Source organism: Emys orbicularis, chromosome 23, assembly GCF_028017835.1.
Source record: "Emys orbicularis isolate rEmyOrb1 chromosome 23, rEmyOrb1.hap1, whole genome shotgun sequence".
Taxonomy (NCBI): Eukaryota; Metazoa; Chordata; order Testudines; family Emydidae; genus Emys; species Emys orbicularis.
The window spans coordinates 3,169,116-3,193,506 of record NC_088705.1 but is presented as its reverse complement, the minus strand read 5'-3'; the positions used below and the strand labels follow the sequence as shown (position 1 = coordinate 3,193,506).

General features: G+C 43.8%; 2 protein-coding genes across 5 annotated transcripts in view; both read left to right on the top strand.

The window, feature by feature from the left end:
* MAP7D1 (MAP7 domain containing 1) overlaps window positions 1-4,519 on the top strand; it is a 44,654-nt gene extending 40,135 nt beyond the window's left edge. Inside the window, exon 18 of the mRNA XM_065421886.1 lies at window positions 4,311-4,519. Coding sequence (XP_065277958.1) covers window positions 4,311-4,519 — 209 coding nt within the window. The remainder of the gene's footprint in view (window positions 1-4,310) is intronic.
* THRAP3 (thyroid hormone receptor associated protein 3) overlaps window positions 4,491-24,391 on the top strand; it is a 67,285-nt gene continuing 47,384 nt past the window's right edge. For 3 of the 4 annotated variants that reach the window (XM_065421884.1, XM_065421882.1, XM_065421881.1), the window contains exons 1-2: window positions 4,491-4,575; window positions 14,540-14,620. The gene's annotated coding sequence lies outside the window, so the exon portion shown is untranslated. The remainder of the gene's footprint in view (window positions 4,576-14,539; window positions 14,621-24,391) is intronic. The other variant, XM_065421885.1, reaches the window with a different exon arrangement.

Genomic DNA, 24,391 nt, shown 5'->3' with positions numbered 1-24,391 from the left:
CAGCAGCAATGCTGGGGACACTACGCTCCCCATAGCTCTTGTCTGATGTACCCCGAGAACACTGCTTTGCTGGGCTCCCTGGTGCAGCTCCGCTCTGGAGCACTGACAGGGGCCCCAGGGGTCTGCAGTAAGTCTTCAGCTCCTCCGGCATTGCAGACTTCCTTTGGGTGTCTGATTTTAACCATCACAGCAGAGATTGTTCTGGCTGTTCCAGCACCTGGATCAGCGTTGCTCTCAGCTGGGCCTCCCATCTCAATGGTTTTTGCTCTGCTGTGGCATCTGTCCAGATCAAATGGCCCATCATTCCTTACAACGTCGCACGGAGGGAGGGAGTGCGGTCGGAAAGGGGGTGGGGGACCCTGGAGGTGGAGTAAGGAGCAGTGCTGTCCCTCTCCCAGTGCTACTGCTCCCAGGAAGAGGCTGGGACAGTGCAGAGAGAGCTGAATGCCCCCCCAGCCCAGCAAGCAGCAACGGTGGGGAAGGACCCACGGGCCAATGACGTGGAGTTTATTAGACACAAGGTGGGGGAGGTAATGTCTTTTATTGGACCAACTTCTGTTGGTGAGAGAGACAAGCTCTGAGCTTACAGGCCTGGGAAAGGAACTCGGAGCATCACAGCTCAGTACAGGGTGGACCGGATTGCTCACAGGAGGAGTTCACACACATTCGAAGGGACCATCCAAGGTGAAGTGGCCTGTTAACACTGCTGCAGCCATGGGGCAAAAACATGAATTTTATTAGACCTTTGCGCTGCATCCAGCCCAGCCACACAGGCTGCCTTACACCCAGAAGTGATGCTTTTTAATGGGACTGCAAATGACTCACTATTAATTGTATTACAACAGCACCTAGAGGTCTCAACTGTGTTCGGGGCCCCATTGTGCCAGGTGCTGCACAGGCCCAGAGACACACAAGGGCTGGGGAAGTGAGGCCCAGAGAGGCTGGTGACTTGCCCTGGGTCACACAGGGAGTCAGTGGCAGAGTAGGGAATTGACCCTTGGCGTGTACCTCAGGACCCTCCTCCATGCCCGAGCCATCCTGTTAGATCTGTTCCAACAGAGGACACATCAGGTGTTAGGCTGGCTCTTGGGGTGGAGGCTGGGAGGCGAGTTCTTGCCATCACAAATTCACACATAAAGACATCTGAGGCCTTGAGTTAGCACCACGGCACCAAGCCAGCCCTGAGGCTGATGGATCATGGAATTAAAACGATCCCATCTGCAGGTGGAAAAACTCACAGGCTGTGCTGGCAAGCCCTGCAATGCTCCAAGAAGCCTGAGAGTGTGGAAAGCCCCTGACTTTCCTTCCACTTGTAAATATCAGGGATCAGGCTATGTGTCAAGCCCAGAGGGACCCTGCCAGTGATGGGAGGGGAACAGCCCATGCATTGGCTCGAGGGGGCGGAGCAGCATCTGGGGCAGTGCAGGGTTCACAGTCAAACCAGGGATCTTCTCCCACAACTTGTCCTCTGCTTCTGCACAAGGCCAGCCCGCAAGTCCCCTGCATGTTCACTTGTCACTAGGAAGGGCCCAGCTGCCCTGGCCCCCCAGGGATGGGGACAGGTGGTGCTTGGTTAGCTGGCTGTGATGCAGTTATCTGGGTACTGCAATATCTTTCCAAAGCAGGCTGGGCAGCATAGCGCCAGTGGGCCCAATCCAAGTCCACCGCAGCCACTGCCAGACGTTCCATTGGCTGAGGATTGAGCCCTAAGTGTACATAGCTGGGTTTTCATTGGCTGAATTATAAGGCCTGAGGCTCAACTGGGCAAATAAATGAAACAGGTGTCAGCTCGGAGCAAAACTCCCTGAAGTTGCACTTAGAACAAGAGCCTGTCTGTAAAGAGCACACTGGGGCAGCTGAGCAGGCGCTGTGGTGTGTGTGCTCCTGAAAGATTGCAGGCACCAGCTGGAAATCAGCATCCGCTGAGCTGGGCCTTTGTTTGTTTTGTTAATTGCCATGGGACCCTCACAGCTGCCCTTCACCAGGAATAATAAAGGAAATAACGTTCAGCTCCTTCCCTGCTGGAAGCCCTGTACCCCCATGAAGGAATCCGGCCTCATGCCCATCCCCCCTTGAAGAAGACAAGTTATTCTTAACCCCATTGGACAGGTAAGAAACCTGAGGCACAAAGAGATTAAGGGTCTTGCCCAGGCCCAGACAGTGAGTTAATGGCAGAATCTCAAATCCAGCCCCAGGCTCTGATCTCTAGACCAGTAAGACCCCGGGCAGGCCAGCAAGGAAAGAGTCACTGTGAATCAGGTGTGGGCTAGGAGCAGCTCCGTAGTGACAGCAGTAGGGCCCGGCTGTGAACACACAAATCTTTCCAGCTACAAGGCTTGCAGAGAAAGAAACAATCACTTGGGCTTCTGCTGCCATGGAGTCCCCATCCCAGGGCAGCTTTCTGACACCGACCATCTCTCATTAGCAGCAGGCACAGGAGGGGAGGCAACTCCCTGCTCTTTTTCCCTGATAGTTTGGGGTCCTGCAAATCATAAGAGCAGCCCTGGGTAATTTCAAAGGTCAGTGAAAAACAATCCAGACTCCTCTGGCTTGGGGCCTATAAGCAACAATGGCTGTTTGCTTAATTGCTTCTGAAACCAGGCGCTTTTCTGAAGGAAAGGCAGAGTCCTGCTCTAACCCAGCCTTTAAACCTCACAACCCCCTTTGTGCTGCTCCACCACCTTCCCGCCCCTGCAGAAAGCAATGCCTTACTGCCCCCAGAGCCAGACTTCCCGAAAGCCATAGGGACGATTCTTAAAACTGCAGCGTGCAACAAAGGAATCACTAGGAGTGGGCACCCGCATGGAGAATTTCCCAGCTTTGGGCGGAGAGAGGTGGCTTGGAACAAGCCCAGACCCTCCAGTCGCTGCCCAAGGCTAAAACCGAACTGTAAATACATACTTGTTCAGTTTCCAAAAGGTCAGGAGACATGGCCTCATTTCCAGTTTCAGGCAGAGGCAGGAACCCGAATGCTGAAAAATCACGAGTCAATTCTCAGGAGATTCTCCACCTGGCTTTGCAGAGCTAGATTTAGGAGGCCTGGGCAGCACTTTACCAACTGACCTTCGCAGCCCCGGACAAGGTCCATTACTGCTCTCTCTCTGGTGAGGAAACTGAGGCAAAGAAGTGAAGTGACTTGCCCAAACTCAAGCAGTGAGGAACCAGGAATAGAACTTGAGAGTCCAGACTCAGGATCCTCTGCTCTAACCCATCCTCTAAAGCTCTTGGTTCCTAGCCAGATTCCAATCCCTTGAATTTGCCACTCCCTAGGATAGTTTGCACATTCCCAGTGCCTGCTGTGAAAGCTGCACTGCATGTGCCTGCCTCAACACATGAATTTTTAGGCCATAACTTGTGGGTTTCTTGTTCTATCCTATTCTAGTGCAGAGATGGCTGCAGAAAGCGGGGAGGAGAACTCTAAACAAGGAAGCAGCATCTGGGCAAAGGCAGCAACTCAGTGCAGGCCTCTTCTGAAACTGCCTGCTCAACAGGCTCTGGCAAAAAGCTGCCTGTGTTTTCTGCAGCTAATTCATGTGAACTAGCTCTTTCCCCTTTAACCTCCTCTGTGGAGTTCTTTCCAGCTTGGTACAGCCTCTCCCAGCTTCAGGGAGGGTTCCATGTACTCTGTGGCACATCCTGTGGCAGAGGCCGGATTGTGTCTCATGTCCTGACATTTCCTATCACATGGAGAATGAATTTAACCCAGTACTGGCTAGAAGCAGAGTATAGGCTTCATGATGTCCCTCTAACACCGATGATTCCATAGCTCCCCATGCCTTGCAGAAGGGTCTATGCCTCTTGCTGAGTCTCCAAATCCATTCATAGTGGGTGGATGCATCTGAAGAAGGGGTTTTTTTCCCCATGAGAGCTTGTGCCCAAATAAATCTGTTAGTCTTTAAGGTGCCACCGGACTCCTTGTTGTTTTTGTGGCTACAGACTAACACGGCTACCCCCTGATACTATTCGCCAGTAATGAATCTTCCCAAGTCCTGGGGGTCAGCCCCTCCCCATCACATGTAGAGGTTTCAGAAACCCTGACACAGAACGGGCTCAAGGCTTTGTCGGAAGCGAGAGACAGTAAAGTCCTGGCTCGGAGGGAAAGAGCCACTCTTCTGGCTGAAAGGATTTTAACAGCCATGGTTCCAAGCAGCACCTACGATTTCTTTTAAAAATCTTTCTCACTGCCCAATTCAGGATCCAGGTTAGCCACCCTCCCCCTGACCCCAGCCCCAGCCAGGGGCTCTAACCCCCCAACCTGGGCCCATCCCCAGTGGGAGTTTACCCCCTCCCCCATGAGGCCCCATTCCCAGTGAGGGGACCTTTGACCCCGCCCGAAGCACCACCCCCTCCGTTCTACGTGCGGCGCGTGCTGCGGAGGAGGCCGGCCCCCGCGCGAGGCCTGCCGGGGGTTGTAGTCCCCTCCACCGCTGCGGCCAATGGGCGGAGGCCGCTCGGGGACTGCGTCTCCCAGCAGCCCACGCGGCAGGCGGGAGCCGGGGCCTGTGAGGCGGCGTCGTAGGAGGCGAAGCGGCGCGGTCGCAGCAGCAGTGGAGGCCGCGGGTTCAGCAGGAGCCGGTGAGTGAACGGGCCTAGCGCCTCCCCTCAGCCCTTGTGCGGCATCGGGCCCGCAGCGCCCCTGCGTGTCAAGGCGGAGCCCCGCGCGGGCCCGGCCCTGAGGGGAGAGTCCCGCCGATCCCGGCCTGGGCCGCCCCGGGGCGGGGCCCCTCCGAGGGGCTCGCCCCCCCCCCCGGAACGAGCCCCCCTTCCCGGGCAGCGCCTCGTGTCGGCTCGGGGCTGGGCCCAGCGTCCCGTCCCGGGCGCGAGCTGCCGGCCTAGGGCCCGGTCTGCGCGCGCGGCTCGGCCTGCGTTACCCGGCCGCTGGGCTGGGCCCCGGGCTGGCAGCTCGCGCGTGGGGCGGGCCCCTGTGTCTCCTCGGCCGGTCTCCGCCCCCCGGGGATCACGGGCCCGGGCTGTGCAGAGCGCGCTGGGCCCGGCGCTGCACACGGGCAAGGCGCTGCTGACCCCAAGCTGCAGCCTCCGCCTTGTGGGCCCTGCGCGAGGGAGGCGGGCAGCGGCAGGCCCCGGCGTAGTGCGCAGACGGGCTGTGCGCGCCGGGCCTGTGCTGAGGGGGTTGCTCCTTTTCCGGCCAAGGTCTTATCCCCGCTCCCGCGTTACATAACCACCGCAACAAGCGCGCCCCGCGGAAAGGCGGCTGATACCGGCACAAGCACGGTTCGGTTGCTGTAACTGCATCTGCGCCGGGGCTTAAATCGGCAACATGCAAGCGTAGATTAGGCCTAAGAAATCCTCTTGCTGTGGCTGTCACCTGTGGGCCTGGTTTGTAGCAGTGACCCGCGGAGAGATCGCTACCTGCAGCCAGCTGCACCGTTCTAGTCAGACCCAGGCCGTGAAATGGGAGCCTGCAGCATGAGGCGGAGGGGAAGAACCAAGTTGAAGTCCTTATTGTTGAAAAAGAGGGCAAGCGCAATGGCCCACGTGTACCCTGTTTAGTGTTTATAACGAGGCTGTAACAGGGTTCATGTGTGATAACACACTTTGCTCAGCCAATGTTGATGGGGCTTGAACTGTTCTAGAGCAGGGGTTCTCAGCCCATGGGTTGTGACTTGAAATTGGGTCACCAGAATGTTTCATAGTGTCACGTGATGGCTGCTGTGTCTCTGGTCCCACAGGGCTGGCTGGACTGGGCTGCCATCACAACAATGGGGGGGCCAGCGGAGCCCGATTTGAGTGGTGCTGCAACCCTAGATGTTGCAGTGCCTGGAGTTGCAAGCCAAGTCCAGCCAGCCCTTCAGAACCAGAACTGCCACTACAGGGGCAGTATGGGGTGGGATGGGATCTGCAACCTGACACCTCTCATCCCCCCCCCACCCCCAGCCTGTTTACTGGGTTGTGATAGGCTATCAACATTTATAAATTGGTTCCTGAGCCCAAAAAGGTTGAGAAACTACTTTTCTAGAAGATCTGTCTCCCTTTGCGTATATTCTTCCAAATCCCTGAAGATAATATTTAGTCAGTGCCAATGTAATGTTATTAAAATGTTAAATTATTTAACAGGTATACTGCAGTATAGTCTGAAGGCCACAACCAGGTTGTGCTAGTCACTGTATGAACATCTGATAAAGGACTCCTTGTGACATGGATGTGAAATGCTGTGTATTCCACTTCCAGTCCCTTGAGAAAATGGGGTTCCTCAGAATAATTTAGTAACCTATTGTTTAGAGAGACAAGGTGGGCGAGGTAATATCTTTTATTGGACCAACTGCCGTTGGTGAGAGAGACAAGCTTTCAAGCTACACAGAGCTCTTCCTTTGGTTTTCTGTGTAGCTTGAAAGCTTTTTCTCACCAACAGCAGTTGGTTCCAGTAAAAGATACTACCTCACCCACTTTGTGTCTCTAATATAATATTTATCCTTTGACTTTTCCCCGCCATGTTTACAAGTTAAGGATCTATAAAACTGCAGAGAATGTGGTGGTTGCATTGGAATTTTACTGTAAATGACAGTATTTTGTTGTAAGTCTCATAATCATACTCATACCTTCTGTACAGGAGGACTAAAATGGACTAGATTTTTATCTAAGACCATCTAGGTCACTTTTTGATAAACTGGAAGAGACATTGCTTGCTTTTCCCAAAGACTAAATCTGCTCCCCTTCTGGACATTGTTATTCAAGGTATGAAATGAGCTAGAACACTAAGCTGGATTCTCCAGCAGTGCAGTATGTTGTCACTAGGCTGTCTGACTATCCGGCTTCTAAATCATTGGTTTTTGCTTTTAGAAATGGCAAAGTTTTACTTCATAATGACTATTAGGATTATTTTGGGAAACATGTTTTTACAGGTTACATTAAATACAAGACAAGCTGGAGTCCTGTGTAACTGGGCTCACTCATGTAATTTAGACCTGGAACTTGATGCTCCTCAAAGCTGAGGCCAGTACCTTTACCCTTCATCTAAATATAATAAATGATATATATTTAACCCATTCCTAAGTGACAAGTGCCTAATATGGGCTTTATCACTCTTGCCATCTGCTAAGCCTCTTAGTGTTCCCTTAAGTTGAAGGTGATATGACCACCACTCTGCTGGGCAAGCTCAGAAGGAATGCTGCTCTGAATATGGCAGGTACTGAAGATTCATGCCACCTCAGTGAATCTTTCTTATGGGGTATTTGTTTGCTTTATGGGCCCAGATAACTGTTTATAGGCTCAGGAGCATGCGGTTTGCAACTGCTTTGTATAGCATCATTTCTCACTAGACTTCTGCTGGGATAGGAGACAGATATTCCAACATGAATCTTCTGATAACCCCCAGGAAAACTGTGTTTCTACTCAGAGAGAAACATTATGGGCAAACTCACTGAATAGAACAAGGAGCAAAGTACTTTGTGACATAATAGATTATGAGACTACAACAGTTTGCCCACTTCATAAAACTGACCAACTTGTGCCAGTGCCAAGACACAACAGTGATGGGTGCTGTATGCTAACGTAGATAATTAAAAGCAGGGAGAGAGTCCTTTGCCTCACTTGGTATCTGCTTCAGTCTTTGTGGAAGTGCCAAAACAGAGTGCTTGTTGGAGTGAACATTGAGTCACAACAGCAGATGCAATGCCTATGCTCTTCTTATGTGCTTTTCCTCACATTATTGTTTGGCAAAGGCAGTTACTTTTTTTTCTGGCACCAAAATCAGGGAGCTAGTGTGCATGCTTATGGTGATAACCGTAATATATGTACCTAGTAAGACAGTAGGTACATTATAGTGTTAAGGCATGCTGTGTATAGCCATCTCATTAGTCAGATGCTGGTATTAGGAGAGGGTTTCTGTTTGTCCTGTCTGTTGCTATGAATTCTGACCCTCTTTGCAGTCCAGGAAAAGGATGTATTTCTCAACAGTTGGCTTGTAAATCTTAGGCCTTCAGAATTTGCTGAAGGAATCTGATTCCTTCTTTTTGTGACCATCTAAGTGCTTAAATATCACAATGAAAGGCACCTTAGCGATATCTGAGATAGAACAGGCAAGAACTAATCCACTGGCAGAAAGCAAAGCAGTGTGAGGAAAGGGCTGAGTAATGAGAGGCATTGTTACCTGCTCTGATATAAGGTCAATTGGAAAGGCATATGAAGCAAGATAGTTATTCTGGAGAGTCATGTAAAATGTTTATTTTTGAGACACAGAATAGCTCAAGGAGTTTCCAGTGCCTTGCCATAGTTCAGCTTTTCTTGGAATCTGTATTTCCTCCTGTTCCAGCATATCTACAGTAGTACAAAAAATAGTGCTGGTCTCTCTTTTGCCAGGTACAGAAGACACTATGCTGAAAGCCAAGGGAAAAGAGTTGTCTCAAAAAGTTTTGGAGAGTGCCATTATAGACACTGTTGGTTATGAGACTATTATCTCAAACCAGAGGGACCAGTGACCTTGGTCAATTTTTGAAACATATTGATAGTTTTAACATCTTGAGTCACTGTATTTATTTATCTCTTAACAAATCTTTTCCGATCCTTTAAGATTAAGAACATGTCATTAACTTACGAGGAGTAATTCTCCCTGCACTGAAGGGAGAATGTTCTACAGCTCTGGACTAATAGTTGTGGTATTATATAGCTCTGTCTTCATCCTGGGTTTCTCTCTGCAGGAGGAAAAGTGAATGTTCCACAGCAGTGCTGTACAGCATGTAGTAAACAGTGAAGATGCAGAAGGTCTTATCACATGCTAATGGGAAAACCCAAGCTGGCGTGCCTGGGCAGCCAAAGTGATTTCCTGGTAGCCTTGGGTGTACACCTTCCTTATGGGAAGGAATAGCAGGCGTGAGGAATGGGTAATTGCTGTTCTGAAGGCAGAATGACAGTGCAGAAACATTTTGCCAAGCTCTCTCTCTCTCTCTCCCTGTTCATAGCCCTGTGTTTTTATTCACCATCCAACTCTCTGCAAGGAGACCAAATCTTATCTTGTAAATATGGGCTCATATCACTCCCCATCTAGTGCCTTTTTAAAATATTTGATGCCTAATGTGCTCCTGAGCTATCTGGTAGTCAGTGGCTGGCTGTGCATTGGCAACCATTAGGTACAAGTTCTAATTTATGTGCAGGGTGGATAAAAATCAATGATTTAAAAATAAATAAATAAATAAAAATCAGATTTTTTTGGTAAAATGCTTTTTGAGGAAAAAACCTATCTAAAGAGTTTTAATTAAGATACATTATAGCTCAAAGATATCTCATCATGGAATAGGGATTATAAATTCTAATTCTATAGTAGGAGACAATATATTCATGTAATTTTTAAGAAAAGTTTTGTAAATGAGTTCCAATAGTTCATGACTTAGGGACCCAATCTTAAAGGGTTCCAGGGGCTTCTGTATAGATTATTTAGGTTAATCTTTCTATCTACCCAATGAGGCTCAGTGCTTAGTCTAGAAGATGCCATCAGAGATGCTTAGTTTTGCAGTTCCCAAACTGTGGATTTGTGTCTCCGGAGATACTATGCTTCTTAACAGCAAAAATGCTTTTAAATAAATAAATAATATATAGAGGTGAGAAATAACAGACCTCAACCCTATTGTCTTCTGCAAATTTGTGTACACAAGAGTCAATCCCTTACCTCTCTCTAAAAGTGCAAAGTTTCAAAAAGTTCAATGAATAGAAGATTGTTGGGGGTGGAATAGATCTGGACAAAGAGAAGAAGTCTGGAGATAAATGTCAGAAGGGAGGGAGATAAAAGGGAAACTGAGCAGCATATTCCAGAAGTTTTGAGGTCTTTCTGAGTGTAGCCTTCATTGATTTGAGATCTACCATACCATTCTCTCACTAGAAGGGAAAACCTATAATGGCAGTAGGCCGTAAAAGAGACCCAGTTTTGGAATAAGAACCATTCAAGAAATATATGTTTGATGATGATGTTTTAAAGAAAGCCACACCAGTGAACTGGTGGAAATCACTTAAGCACTTGGATTCAGAGACTGTTGAAGTGATAATCTCACTTTTAACAGCAGTAGCTTCTGCCGGTATAGAAAGAATATTTTCTTCCTTTGGACTAATTCATTCCAAATTGAGAAATCGTTTGGGACCTGAAAAAGCAGGAGAGCTTGTTTTTCTTTTCCAGATTATGAACAAACAGGAAAATGAAGGTGAAGATGACTGAGCTGAAGAAGCCAATATTTAATTTTCTCATGTTGACCTGGCTGATAGTTGATTTAACTTTTGTGTGTGTGTTGTTGTTTTTTAATATTTCATTTAACTATTTTAGTTAAAAACAATTTTAACAAAAACAAACCTGATTTTAAAAAACTTGAATGTTGACATTCAAAAATTGATATGCTTGTTTTGTTAAAATATTATATGTTTGCAGTTGAAGAAAAAAATCCAGAATACATAACGTTGTTGTTTTAGTTAAATAAAACAATTTAAATGTCTGTCTGGTGATGTTCTCCTCCTAATACAGCATGGCAAGCAAATCCTCCAAATATTAATGATTAACCTGTTGAATTGGAGATAGTTCAACTCCCAATGACTTCATAAATATCTGCTTCAGTTACCTTTGGTAAATGAAATAACCAAACAATAACTCATTTTCTGATGTAGCTGTAAAACTAATCTGAAAAGTTTTCAAAATAAATCACTTAAAAATGTCTAGTGTGTACCTTCTAAAAATGAAACCTACATCCATCTCTGACTTGTGAAGAATATGTATTAAGGTTATAACAACCAACAAGAATGCACTTTTATGTAGAAATCCATGATTAAATCGAGTCTTCCTGACTAGTGATTTAAATCAAATCCACCCTGCTTACGTGTGGCCAAACTTGGTGCTCTGTACTTTACTCAAGTGGTTGTAGAAGTCCTGTCTATGATCATGCTGAGATATGCTTTGCAATTTCTGCTCATCTTACCTTTGAAATTACCCTCATCTCTAAATTACTTTACCTGCCCTATGTTTCTGCCCTGTCCTGGACAAGCCCCAGGGCATTGTGGCAACCCTTTCTTGGATAACAAGCATTGTGTAGAAGGAGGATTTCTTGAGTAGTGTGTGAGGCGTTGTCCTTGAGCTGTATGCACTGTCAGTTTTGGGAGCTTGAGACTCAAATTTAAACATGCCTGATGGCAGCCTTGCCTATATGGTGAAGCAGGCCCCTTGCTAATTTTTTTAATTTGAATTGCTTTAGTGGAGCTGTTCTGTGATGTGGGTGTTTCTAAATGAAATGTGATTAGCCTGTATTATAGTGCTTTAGTACCACTCAGTTTGGCCCAAAGGCTATTGAGGCTTATCAGCATAATCGAGCTTGGTTAATTCAAATAGTTTTGCAAATTCCATTTTAAAATCAAGCAATCAGCCTTTCAGGTTAAATTAGAGCTGTGTTCTGAATGTTTATTACCAGTTAGGCGTTTTGAAATTTGGTAGCCAGATAAAGAAGTGGATGTCCTTTAATTGTGGTCAGACTCTCAAGGATGTTAGTAGAAAACAAAATGGATTGAGTGAAATTTGCCACTCTCATAAAGCAGGTGCAACTCCACTAAAGTCAATGGAGTTGCACCCGTTCACATCAAGAGATTTCATTTTATGTAGCGTAAAAGAAAATATGCTGTTGGAGGCCATGTAAGCATCTAGGTGTACAGATGAAGTCTGAGGGTGTTTTTGGTCATGGCATTCCTTGTCCACTCACACTACCAGCTGTGTAAAATAATAGTGGCCAGTTGCTGGATTTTCAGCTCTTCTGGTTTTGTCTTTACAGAATGACAGTTTGGCTTGTTAGAACTTAATAATTGTTTAAGCAGCCGCATATCCTTAATGCTTGTCCATAGCTGGAAAAGTTAGGTTACTTTGAGCTGTATTTAATACCTGTGTGTGCAGATAATAGTTGCCTGGTACAGAAAATGTGTGAGGTCATCTGACTCTTTTGTTTCAACATTAGTTATGATGGTGACGGAGGGTTGTTGCATGTGTGCAAGAGAATATTTTTGCTTTACATTTATATAGACTAGTGTAGGTCTGCTGGCATTGACAAATGTATCTGAGGCAGTGGCTACACTTGAAACTTCAAAGCGCTGCCGCAGAAGCGCTCCCGCAGCAGCGCTTTGAAGTGCGAATGTGGTCGCGCGCCAGTGCTGGGAGAGAGCTCTCCCAGTGCTTCAGGTACTCCACCTCCACGAGGGGATTAGCTTACAGCGCTGGCAGTGCAGCTCCCAGCGCTGGGGCACTGTTTACACTGGCGCTTTACAGCGCTGTAACTTGCTGTGCTCGGGGGTGTTTTTTCACATCCCTGAGCGAGAAAGTTGCAGCGCTGTAAAGCACCAGTGTAGCCAAGCCCTGAGATAGATTTAATAGCAGTAGGTTTCAAAAGGTACTGTGACTCACTGGAAAATATTTGGAAGATAACTGTTTGCAGTGTCTCATGAGTTAATTGTAGCCATTACAGCCATGGTGGCACTCCTTGCGGTCAGTATGTGTCTGTCCTTCAAACATACTGCACACTTGGAGACATATTGCTAGAGTCCTTCCTTCAGCAAAGATAGACCGACTGGTTTCAGCACTCAGCAGCCATGTGTGGGGTGATTTTTAGAAGCTGGCCTGTACATTTTGACGGCAGATCCCTGAATGAGGATGAAAGCACATTTAAGTGCCTACAGCAGCTCATCTTGGCCTACTCTGTTCTGTTAGTCTCTGAAGTGGTGGCTGGAGAGAAATATCTGCCATTTTGAAGGTTCTCTGGGTGACTACTTCAGTCTAACTCCCTGGGTCTCTTATGCTGGGAAAGGTCTTTCTGCATTCTGTCCTTTGGTGAAGAGCATTATTGCATCTGAAAAAGCGGGGCAGGGTAATGAAGGTGATCACTGCTACTAGCCTGAGAAAGCTTTGAAATTCTACTTCTTTCACTTTGTAATATTGGAGCTATAAACAGTGATAACAACATGGGATTACTTTTTCACTGGCATGTTTGCATGGTTTCACTCCATGGTAACGGGAAGCTGCTGTTTTATAGAACACAGTGGCAATTCAGAGAACACTGAAGTACTGGGTAGTGATGGGCGGCGCACATTAATCTCAGTGAGACAACATTTGATTTTTTTTTCAGTAGTCTTTCACTGGCATTTTCTTTTCTGTAAAGATGAACAGGTTCAGAAAAATTCAAGCCTCTTCAAATATGAGAATATGCAGGCTGCGTAGCAAATAATTTATGGTGCACTGACGGTTCTGGGCAGCGTCAGTAGAGCCATGTAACTTTATCCTAGAATGATGCAGCATTGTGAAGGGATGACTGGCAGTTGCTGGGATTGTTCTCAGGAATACCTTCTTCTGAGAACGAACTTCCATTCTGGCTTCCCCATGTAATGAGTCAAGTGTGTGTGTGGTTTTCCCCCTTAGGCTTGTGTACCAGCTAGTAGCATACATTTTGATTTCAGCTCTTATAGCTGTCTGCATGTATGCTAGGATCTTATATTCAATTATCTGCTGTGGATAATTTGCATAGTCCATTATCAAGTTTCAGCGTTGTATAGTTTCACAGCCGTATAAAGGGATATTAACTGGTACCTGATGTGTGGGAAATTTGTAGATTATTTTCACTATAATAATGATCGCCCTGCACTTTTCATTACAACAGCCCTAGTGTACTGTCACACCACATCCCTCCATACACAGTGCACTATTGCTGTACATGGAAGAGGGAAATATTTGTGTTCTGGTAGTCCCTGTAGGCCCCGACCAAGGTTGAGGCCCCCCTTATGCAAGGCTGTACAAACATAGAAAACAGGGCCATGAAGATAAGGGCCTAAATGATAAGACAAACAAACAGAAACTGACAACAAACAACTTGGCAGAGGTTACCATGCAGTTTCTCTTCACTTGTCACTCCATAAGCCTTTTTCACCCATCCTCCCTCAGTTCAGCTTCTAGTCAATCTCCTTCTCAGCCCTTATTCAACCCAAGTGCCCTCCTTCATCCCTGCCCACTCCATATATGACACTTGGCCTCTCTCTGGTTGTAATTAATAAAGTAAAATAAAAAAATTTCTCCTGGCCATTTCAAAGGGGCCTCACTACTTCTGGGGAGTGGGGATGTACAGAGGACCCACCTGGTCTCTCCCTGCCCCCACATGTCATCCGGTAGCTCTGGCTCCCAGCCACTTTGATCATTCCTTTGTTATTTATGGTGGTAATGTGGCTATAAGAGGGGAGCTGTAGTTTCCAGAGACAGCCAGGGTGTGTGTCAAACTTGTTCTCATTTGTATTTCACTTCAGTTTCTGCTGTGAGAAGGGCAACGAACTACTAATCTTAGTGAATGAGCCCCTCGGTTTCGTACTGTGAACATGGAAGCATTGCTTTTTATTTATTGTTTGTATAGTGTCATAGTTGTGATCACTTGCTGACTTAGGGCTTTAACTATTTTGCTGATGCAATTGAATATTTGAAACTTTTTGGTACTTTGTGGGGAGGAGTGCAGGGGAGAATGACTAAACTCAGTAGTCTGTCTATCTTATCCCAGTAAACCTACATGCTTGCTGATACATGATTTCTTTTGTATAGAAACTGGGGGAGAGTTCAACCATTTGCGACAAAGACCAGGTGTTTAAGAGCTAAGGACCACAGTTAATAGACTTGCACAAGGTATGTAAATACAGTCTTGTGTTTGGTCAGTTTTCAAATGTAACATGTTTGCAAATAATATGTGCACTTAAAAGGTATGATAAGGGGTGTGGAACTGATACCAGAACCTCACTGAAGGCAAAACCAAGCAAACCATTAATGTAAATAATCATTTTGAATAGGTAGAACTTTGGAGAGTCCTGCATGGCCAGTTTAGATAATGTGAATATCTCACTGCCTGAAATGGGACAACTTGGGTATTTTAAATCATCACTACATGGAAGTTACAATTGCTCTTCTGTTAGAGGGAATAAAAATTAACTGCGAACGCAATTCCTATCTTCTCTACTCATTGAGGCTATCACACCAATAAGGAAATTATCTCTTGACAGCTGGGTTGGCAATTTCCAAGGAAAAGTTAGTTTAGGACAAGACGCTGGTAAATACCAGATTAAACCTGCCTTAAACTGGGAAAAATAATTGCGTCAGTGTCCAGCAAGTTCAGCAGGCATACAGCAAATCTTTTCAAACTATGGTTACGTCCATTCAAAACTGAGGAATAGGCTTGGCCTATTCACTGCATCAGAGTTGGTCTTCTGCTACAGAATGCTGCATGGACAAATGGACCTGGCCTGGTATCTGCAACTCTGCGTGCTTCTGATTGCTTAATGCTGCAACTCGGCATTATTGTTGTTGAATGTTTTTTGTCTTTTGTTTATATAATACTGAAATAACAATCATGACGTGTATAATTTCCTTGAGAAAATACCGAACCAGAATATATGCAGACATTCCAGTGTTCAGTATTCTACTTACATATATTACATAATATTTACGGTAATATTACACCCTGTGTCGTTTTATTTTTTATTTGTACAACCCTAAATTAATCTGTGTATCAACTGCCTTATGTAATCACAATTTGAGTTTATAACTAAAGCTAAGTGTAATGTGATGTGTATTAATGAAACAGTTTTTTAAATAGAAAATGCCTTAAACTGGTACTAACTAGATTTTCCTGGGGTGGAAGAGACCATGTGTTTCTTGGTAAAAAACACCTCTGGTAAATACCATGCCATCCTTGCTTGACAGCCTCTGCTGCATTGCCATTCAATGATCCTGTTATCCCTCTTGCCTTCTTGATTCTGAACTAAGTAAACAAACTAACAAACAAAACTCTCAAAAATTGACATCTTAATTAAGAGTTGTTTCCTGTTTTCTGAGTCAGAGTGATAGGTGCCCTGTAAATATCTAAAATAAAAGATAGATACAGATACATGTATATGTACACAGTTCTCGTAAAAAACATCTCTGATTTCTTTTCCTCCTTCTGCTAGTCCTAGAGAGCTAGTACACCTTTGGGAGAGTGACCTGGAGTCTCTCTTGGCTCATGCATCATCCACTGAATTATACTAAGTTCCAGATGCAGATAATTTTTATCACTGGTGTCTATGCATGAGCCAGAAAGAACTCCTCTTGACTCTGAAACACTATAACCCTGGAGCAGCACATGGAACTGCGCAATCTCATTTTTAGGCCGTCACTTTTGAGAATACAAGAGCACTTCGATGGATTGAAGCAGTGGGCTGAAAGAGTGGCAGCAAGAAAGTTATCAGCAAATGTGTCCCTTCTTTCGCTATTAGAGTGGGTTCTATAAAGAGTGCTGTAAAATAGTAGCGGGACAGTGTCTGGAGTGGGGTCAGTTTTCCTCTAGCTCAAGGGGGGTGGGAAATGAAGTACGTAAAAATGTAATAAATGACCTATATTCTAGAACAGCAGTGCTGCAATCTAGCAAAACATGAGTATGGTATATTCTGTGGTGATAGGCCATAATCTTAAATATGTAGTATAGGATTACATCATGAAAAGATAATCAGTGCACAGTTCAGGGCAACTGCACCTCTGTTTTTACCCCCTGTGGTCCACCAAGGGCACCCACTCTAGCATCCTGGCTCCTCAGACATCACCTCTTTTGAGTTGAGACCTGCGTGACCCTCCCTCCTGACTGGGGTTTTTCCATGCTGCACAGTTCCCAGCCCATGTAGCCAGCTGCCTAAATTGACCAGCCTCTGTGCTTTGCTTTCTCTCCAAAGGCTATAAACAGCATAATTGCTAGCAGTTACAAGTTACCACACAGCCCTTTAAGGAAGCATGTTTATTCTTAAGGTGGCAACATTTCAGAGAAAACATATTAAAACCAATAAAAGAACCTACACACATGCTAAAAACCTTACCAGAGGTAACTCCAGATCCAACCTTGGGCTCTAGTAGGTGTCAGTCCTTCAAAACCTGTAACTGGATTTTCTCCATGGCTACAAATTCATAGCTGTCTGATTCAGAACCAGAACAACTGTGAATAGTTCAGTCTTTCCTTTATACATTTTGGGCCTTTGATCTTGGTCTCATGTAACGGATGATCAGCAAGCAATAACCTCTCAGGAGGGAGCTTCAAAAGGCTTGCGTTTTGCATAACCGAAGATGGGCAATTTGCATTAACCTCTCCTCAGACTTCCCAAGGTAATCCATTTTCACACATATTGTCCCAAGTCAGTTCTTGTTTGGTACATTTTCCATATATTCCTTTGAACCCTCAGGTCTCACTTCTGTCACATGTCCCCATCTTAAGAGGTTATATACAATCCCAGACCACAATAATAAATAAACCATTTAATACAAGTGATCCCAAAGATACTTAAACTTATCCTTGGAAGACCTTACTGAAATATCACAGGGAATTGCCATATCTGTCACAATCTAAAACCATTTTGTTTTTCTGCTGGGAAGGGTGGGAGTTAAAGTCAAGGTTCAAATAAGCAATCAAAACACTTCTTGGGAATAAACATCTGATCTGGTTTTGCAGCTTGTCAATAAAAGCTGTCCGGGTTCATAGTAGGCTAAATGTCTAAAGGGTCTTAATTATTCAATATTGGCTGTAATTGTTCATGTTATGCTTCAGAAAAGACCCCAAAGGGACTGGGATTCAGTTGTTTTTAGCATTACTCACTATTTCTTTGGAAACATGACTTCCAAAGTTTTGCATGTAAAGTTGTGCAGTTTTAATGAGGTAAATGAGATTAGTATGTTGAGTCTGCTGGTTTCCAGACTACACTGGAATTAGTGACGTGTGGGGGTTGGAAACTTCATTGGCAGGCACACAATTTATTCTTTGGCTACATAGAAAATAGCACAATAACTTGAATTATGCATATGAATCTGGTCTTCCTTTCTATGAACTGATTGGTGAGTAGTTTTGTTATGCAAAGCAAAGGGGATCTTTTTGGAGCATTTCCTGCTCCTTTTGTGGGGTGTGAAAATCTAAACAGGATTAATGGATCTCCAACTGCTTCCACAAATGCACAAGTCACTAACAGCTACTCAGTATTAGCAGGACATCACTATGAGGAAACTATCATTAGTTTTGAAATGAGAAATTTTGGTGGGTGTTCTCATTCATTCACCTCTGTTCCTTTGCGTGCATTTGAAAAAAAAAGTCGTCTGCAAAATCCATTTTTTCTCTGTATTTTGTGGAAACTTTTCTTTTGTTCATTTTTACTGTTGTAACAGAAAATCCAGGTCTCCAGCTTCTTATTACAAATATCCAAATGTTCTGGATACCCGATCAAGGTTTTCTGTTGGATGTAATTGGCATGTTTGGGATCCAAATTATTTAATGACTTTAATGGAAGTCTAAGGCTTCTTACTCCGTGTGATTTATAAATTCAGTTTAGTAGTAAAGTAACTAGCACCAGAGTTGGAGACATTGATTAATTTATAGCTAGTGGAATTATTTGGAAATCTAATATTTCTGATTAGTTCATTTGTTCTGTTTGGAAAAGTGCTTTGACCTGGAGCCATAGTGTCTTGCTATCGAGTATTTTGGTCTTCAGTCACATACATAGCTTGATTTATGTCAATAGTATTGGAGAATTTCAGCAATCCAGACTATAGAAAAGTATATCTGGGAATACTAGAAAAGCAAACGCTGTCATCAGATAAATATCACCCAGGGCGGTGTTTTGGGTCCCGTCCTCCGTGTCGTGTGTCCCCCCCCCCCCCGAAAGTAAAATGTCTTGCAGATTGTCAATTCATACTGTGGAGAGGTTATGTTTAAACCCTACTTCTCTATGGTTGCACTGCTGAATATCTATGCCAGGAGACTAAAATACAGAATGCAACTTGAAACCAGGTTTTCCAAGAAAATGAAAGATGGATCAAGGAATACAATCAAGCTTTTTGCTTCAGTAGAGACACTTGCATCAAACAGCCAATCTTTCCTTCATATCAGAGATGGGGAAAACTGCAAAAAGTTCCCAGTTCCTAGATTGCATGAATCCACCATGACTCTTGGTAAATTTTTCTAATGGGTAATTACCCTCTCTCAAAAATTTACACTTTATTTCCAGTCTGAATTTCTCTAGCTTCAACTTCCAGCCATTGGATCCTGTTTTACCTTTCGCTGCTAGGTTGAAGAACCCATTATCAAATATTTGTTCCCCACATAGGTATTTATAGACTGGAATCAAGTCACTCCTTAACCTTCTTTGTTAAGCTAAATAGATTGGGTTCCTTGCGTCTGTCACTATAAGGCATGTTTTTTAATCCTTTAATCCATTCTCGTGGTTCTTCTCTGAACCCTCTCCAGTTTATCAACCCCATTCTTCAATTGTGGATACTAGAACTGGGCATAGTATTCCAGCAACAGTCACACCAGTTCAAAATACAGAGGTAAAATAACCTCTCTGCTGCTACTCAAGATTCCTCTGTTTATGCATTTCTCAGGTGTGATTTGATGGTCTGTAGCAAACACCAATTAATACCCCATCTTGTGCTTTATCTATTAGGATATTGATCCATAAGCATTCATGATAATTTTCTTCCATTCTAAAATAAATGTATGAACTGCATCCCTTGATGTGTTGTTTCATCATCCACTTTATTATGCATTAGGGACTCACTCTCAATGAGATTTGTATGATATTCCACATGTTTGATTTCAAAACCTATGTGGAGTTTCTTTGTAAACGTGAGCTGTGACTATCTAATGGAAACACAGCTACAACTCCAGAAATTAGATTATAAACTATTAGTGAGGTGTGATGTATGTTTAGGAAGGGTAGTCTTGTTAAAACACAGGACTGGGTGTTGGAATACCTGAGTTCTATTGGCAGATCAGCCACTGACTTGCTCTGTTACCTTGGGCAAGTTGATTGACCTCTTCAAACTTCAATATCCCCCATATATAAAATGGGGATAACACTGGTCTACAATTTTTGAGAAGTCGTCTGCTTCAGAGATAAAATGTGCTATTTATTATGTATTTTGATGTGCTGAATTCAAATATGACAATTAAAACAACTGATTGGCTACTGTTTCTAAGATATTTAAGTTTTTACATTTTATGTCTATGTATATTGTGTAGATAGTAGAGTTTTAATCATAAATTGTAAACCTAGGTCTTTTCATGTGTTTATGGTTGCTTTACATGATAATATTTCACCTGTCCTGTTTATGTAACACTTTAAAAATCAGCAAAAGGGTTATATAAATAAAATTTATTATGAAACAAAAGGCAAAAAACTATTATGTACATACTTTAGTCCTATTCAGTGTCTACTCGGCGCTTCTTGGCTTGTCTCTTGTATTCATTAAATGGAGCATCTCTTGTCACTGTCCAGCAATAGTCTGCAAGCATTGATGGGCTCCATTTGCCCTGATAGCGTTTCTCCATTGTTGCAATGTCCTGGTGAAATCGCTCGCCGTGCTCGTCGCTCACTGCTCCGCAGTTCGGTGGAAAAAAATCTAGATGAGAGTGCAAAAAATGTATCTTTAGTGACATGTTGCAACCAAGGCTTTTGTATGCCTTGAGGAGGTTTTCCACCAACAACCTGTAGTTGTCTGCCTTGTTGTTTCCGAGAAAATTTATTGCCACTAACTGGAAGGCTTTCCATGCCGTCTTTTCCTTGCCACGCAGTGCATGGTCAAATGCATCATCTCGAAGAAGTTCACGAATCTGAGGACCAACAAAGACACCTTCCTTTATCTTAGCTTCACTTAACCTTGGAAATTTTCCACGGAGGTACTTGAAAGCTGCTTGTGTTTTGTCAATGGCCTTGACAAAGTTCTTCATCAGACCCAGCTTGATGTGTAAGGGTGGTAACAAAATCTTCCTTAATTCAACAAGTGGTGGATGCTGAACACTTTTCCTCCCAGGCTCCAATGACTGTCGGAGTGGCCAATCTTTCTTGATGTAGTGGGAATCTCTTGCACGACTATCCCATTCGCAGAGAAAACAGCAGTACTTTGTGTATCCAGTCTGCAGACCAAGCAAGAGAGCAACAACCTTCAAATCGCCACAAAGCTGCCACTGATGTTGGTCATAGTTTATGCACCTCAAAAGTTGTTTCATGTTGTCATAGGTTTCCTTCATATGGACTGCATGACCAACTGGAATTGATGGCAAAACATTGCCATTATGCAGTAAAACAGCTTTAAGACTCGTCTTCGATGAATCAATGAACAGTCTCCACTCATCCGGATCGTGAACGATGTTGAGGGCTGCCCTCACACCATCGATGTTGTTGCAGGCTACAAGATCACCCTCCATGAAGAAGAATGGGACAAGATCCTTTTGAGGGTCACGGAACATGGAAACCCTAACATCACCTGCCAGGAGATTCCACTGCTGTAGTCTGGAGCCCAACAGCTCTGCCTTACTCTTGGGTAGTTCCAAATCCCTGACAAGGTCATTCAGTTCACCTTGTGTTATGAGGTGTGGTTCAGAGGAGGAGGATGGGAGAAAATGTGGGTCCTGTGACATTGATGGTTCAGGACCAGAAGTTTCATCCTCCTCGTCTGACTCAAGTGAGAATGATTCTGGTGCATCAGGAACCGGCAGTCCTTCTCCGTGGGGTACTGGGCGTATAGCTGATGGAATGTTTGGATAATGCACAGTCCACTTTTTCTTCTTTGACACACCTTTCCCAACTGGAGGCACCATGCAGAAGTAACAATTGCTGGTATGATCTGTTGGCTCTCTCCAAATCATTGGCACTGCAAAAGGCATAGATTTCCTTTTCCTGTTCAACCACTGGCGAAGATTTGTTGCACAAGTGTTGCAGCATATGTGTGGGGCCCACCTCTTGTCCTGATCTCCAATTTTGCAGCCAAAATAAAGGTGATAGGCTTTCTTAACCATAGTGGTTATACTGCGCTTTTGTGATGCAAAAGTCACTTCACCACAAACATAGCAGAAGTTATCTGCACTGTTCACACAAGTACGAGGCATCTCTGCTCACTTTGGCTAAACAGAAATGTGTCCCTTTGCAAAATCAAACACTTACAGTGTCGTGCTCTCTTATTTGTATGATTTCTAGAGCTGATATAGGGCAATTTGTTCAGCAGAGTGATGTAAGCTTCGTTATGATTGCATCATCCATGACTTCTAGGAATAACATGATGCAATTCATATCATGTATGACGCAATACCAGCTTCAGATTGCATCATTCATTGTTTTGCCTAAAAAGCAAATATTGTCCAAACCCAGTCATAGATTTATTCATAGATCCAGTCAAAGCTGTATTTTAGTCATTTCTGGTTTAAATTGAGATCCCTTCCCTTTATAACTCACTTATCCTCCGTCATTCCCAAGTCAAGGGTCGTATATACTGACCCAATAGCATATCTTGAAAACTAGAGCCAATCAACAATTTTAAGCATCATTTTCGTTCTCAGTGACCCAGAATTAGTAAAGTTTGACTACATTTATTTCAGAAGCATTTTGGCTGTAGAGCAGTGTAATACATCACCACCTGATGGTGTTGAGATGCTCCATTACTGCAAAATATTAGAAAACCTGTAAGCTTTATAAGTGACTTATGTCAGTTGCAGAAATAATTGTTTTCCAATGTGGGGGTAAACTATGTGAGGGCAAAAAAGGGGGGTAATTTGTGTGGGAAATAGAAAATGTAACTAGGTAGCATGGAGGGAGAACTGTTGACTTGAGAGTAAAAGCCAGCGAGTATTTTTCCTGACTCTGCAATTGATTTCTGATGTATGTTTAGAAAGCTCTTTTTAGGGGACTGACATTTTTCTGATGCATAAAATGGCATTGATTAAAACTAGTGGTGTAACGTATGGATCATACTTTTGGGTAATTTAAAGAGTTTGATTTATATTCTTTAAAATATGTTGCGGGGTTTTTTTTGTTGTTATAAAGCATTCCTTTGTGAAACTCATCTTTTGTATTTGTCATACCTTGGATGCAAATTTGTTTTCCAGCAATCCGTGAAATTTATAGGTTTTAATTATTTTTTCACTCTCCATTGTTTGTCACGCCCTTTTGAGAGTTTTTTGCTTGGCAAACATCCCCTCCTTCCCATCACCATGTTTTTAGTGGTCTCTGTTTTTCCTTTGTTTGGGTCAGCTTGGCACTAGGAACAGGTTTTTTTGGTTGCTGCAGCAGCAGGAGAAACACCATTATGTTTCTATTCTGTTGGCTGTTCATATTTCTTTTATGGTAACAAGTGAAAAAAGCGTTTTAAAATCTAGAGGACATTCCCGACTGTCTTATGATAACTAGGACACTGTTTTTAAAAGGAACATTATAAAAATGACAGCCATTTTTTTTTTTGAACTAGTGTTTAGGATTTTTTGTTTTTTGTTCTGTTTTCTTATGTAAATTTGACTTTGGAGTATCAGTCCGCCCTCATTTGGTGTTTACAACCAACATTCTGGGTATATTACAAACATGGATACAATTTTTTCAGGGTAAAATTCAGTAAAAATCACAGAACAGTTATTGGGGGGGGGGGAGGGACAAATCAGGGTATGGTCACAGTGGGACTGAAGCCAAAGCCAGAGCCCCGCCGCCCAGGGCTGACACAGAGATCTGTTAAAGTCACAGAATCCATGACCTCCGTGACCAAATCGTATCCTTAATTACAACCAAGTGATTGGGTAAATGGGATTATAATTTGCCCTTCCCAGGGAGGTCTCTGTACTTCTCACTTTGTGTCTAGAGTTTAACCAGAACGTGTTCCCCCTCCTTCCTCTCCCATTCAGGGCAGTTTTAAGAGATGCCAGTTCAGATAAGTTCTTGGGGTTTCACCAGTTCTTCTGCATGGGTCGTCATATTCTAATAATTTCTTACTTCTCAGTTAGAGATTTTGCATGCTGTTTTGGCCTCTTTTCCAGAAATGTTGTGTATTGCAGAACCTTTAAACAGTTGGTGAAATTGGATACTCAAATGCTGGTTTAGCTTTCAGGAGCTGATTTTTTTTTTAATTCTACACAGCTGGTAAAATAGAATTAACCACCATTTTCTTCCTTCCTGAAAGATGAGCTGAAATCTGTCTGTACAGTATGGGCTAGCAGTGTTCAGGTGGACAGGACTTTAAATTAGCCTTAAATTGATTTTTAGCCTGTGGCACCATGCCAAACATCATGGGAAGATGCTAATATCCATATTTCGAACCCAGATTAAGAAGAAATACTATTGTTGAAAGGGTAAGTGCTTTTAACAGCGTTTTGCAAGCTACTTTTGGGATAGAATGCATTAGCTATTAGCTGTCAGCATTATACATCCAGTAAGACAGCATGTGATGGCTGTTGTAGCCAAGTGAAGCAATAGTTAGATGGAATACCTAAACTGGAATTTAGAGTGAAGGTCTCTATGCTTGGGGGAAGGCAACAGGCGATCTTTGACAATTGAGTGGTCAGGACATCTGGCACCACCAGAAGCACAATGCTCCCAAACACCACTCTGTGTAAAAAGAGGGTGTTGGATAAACAGA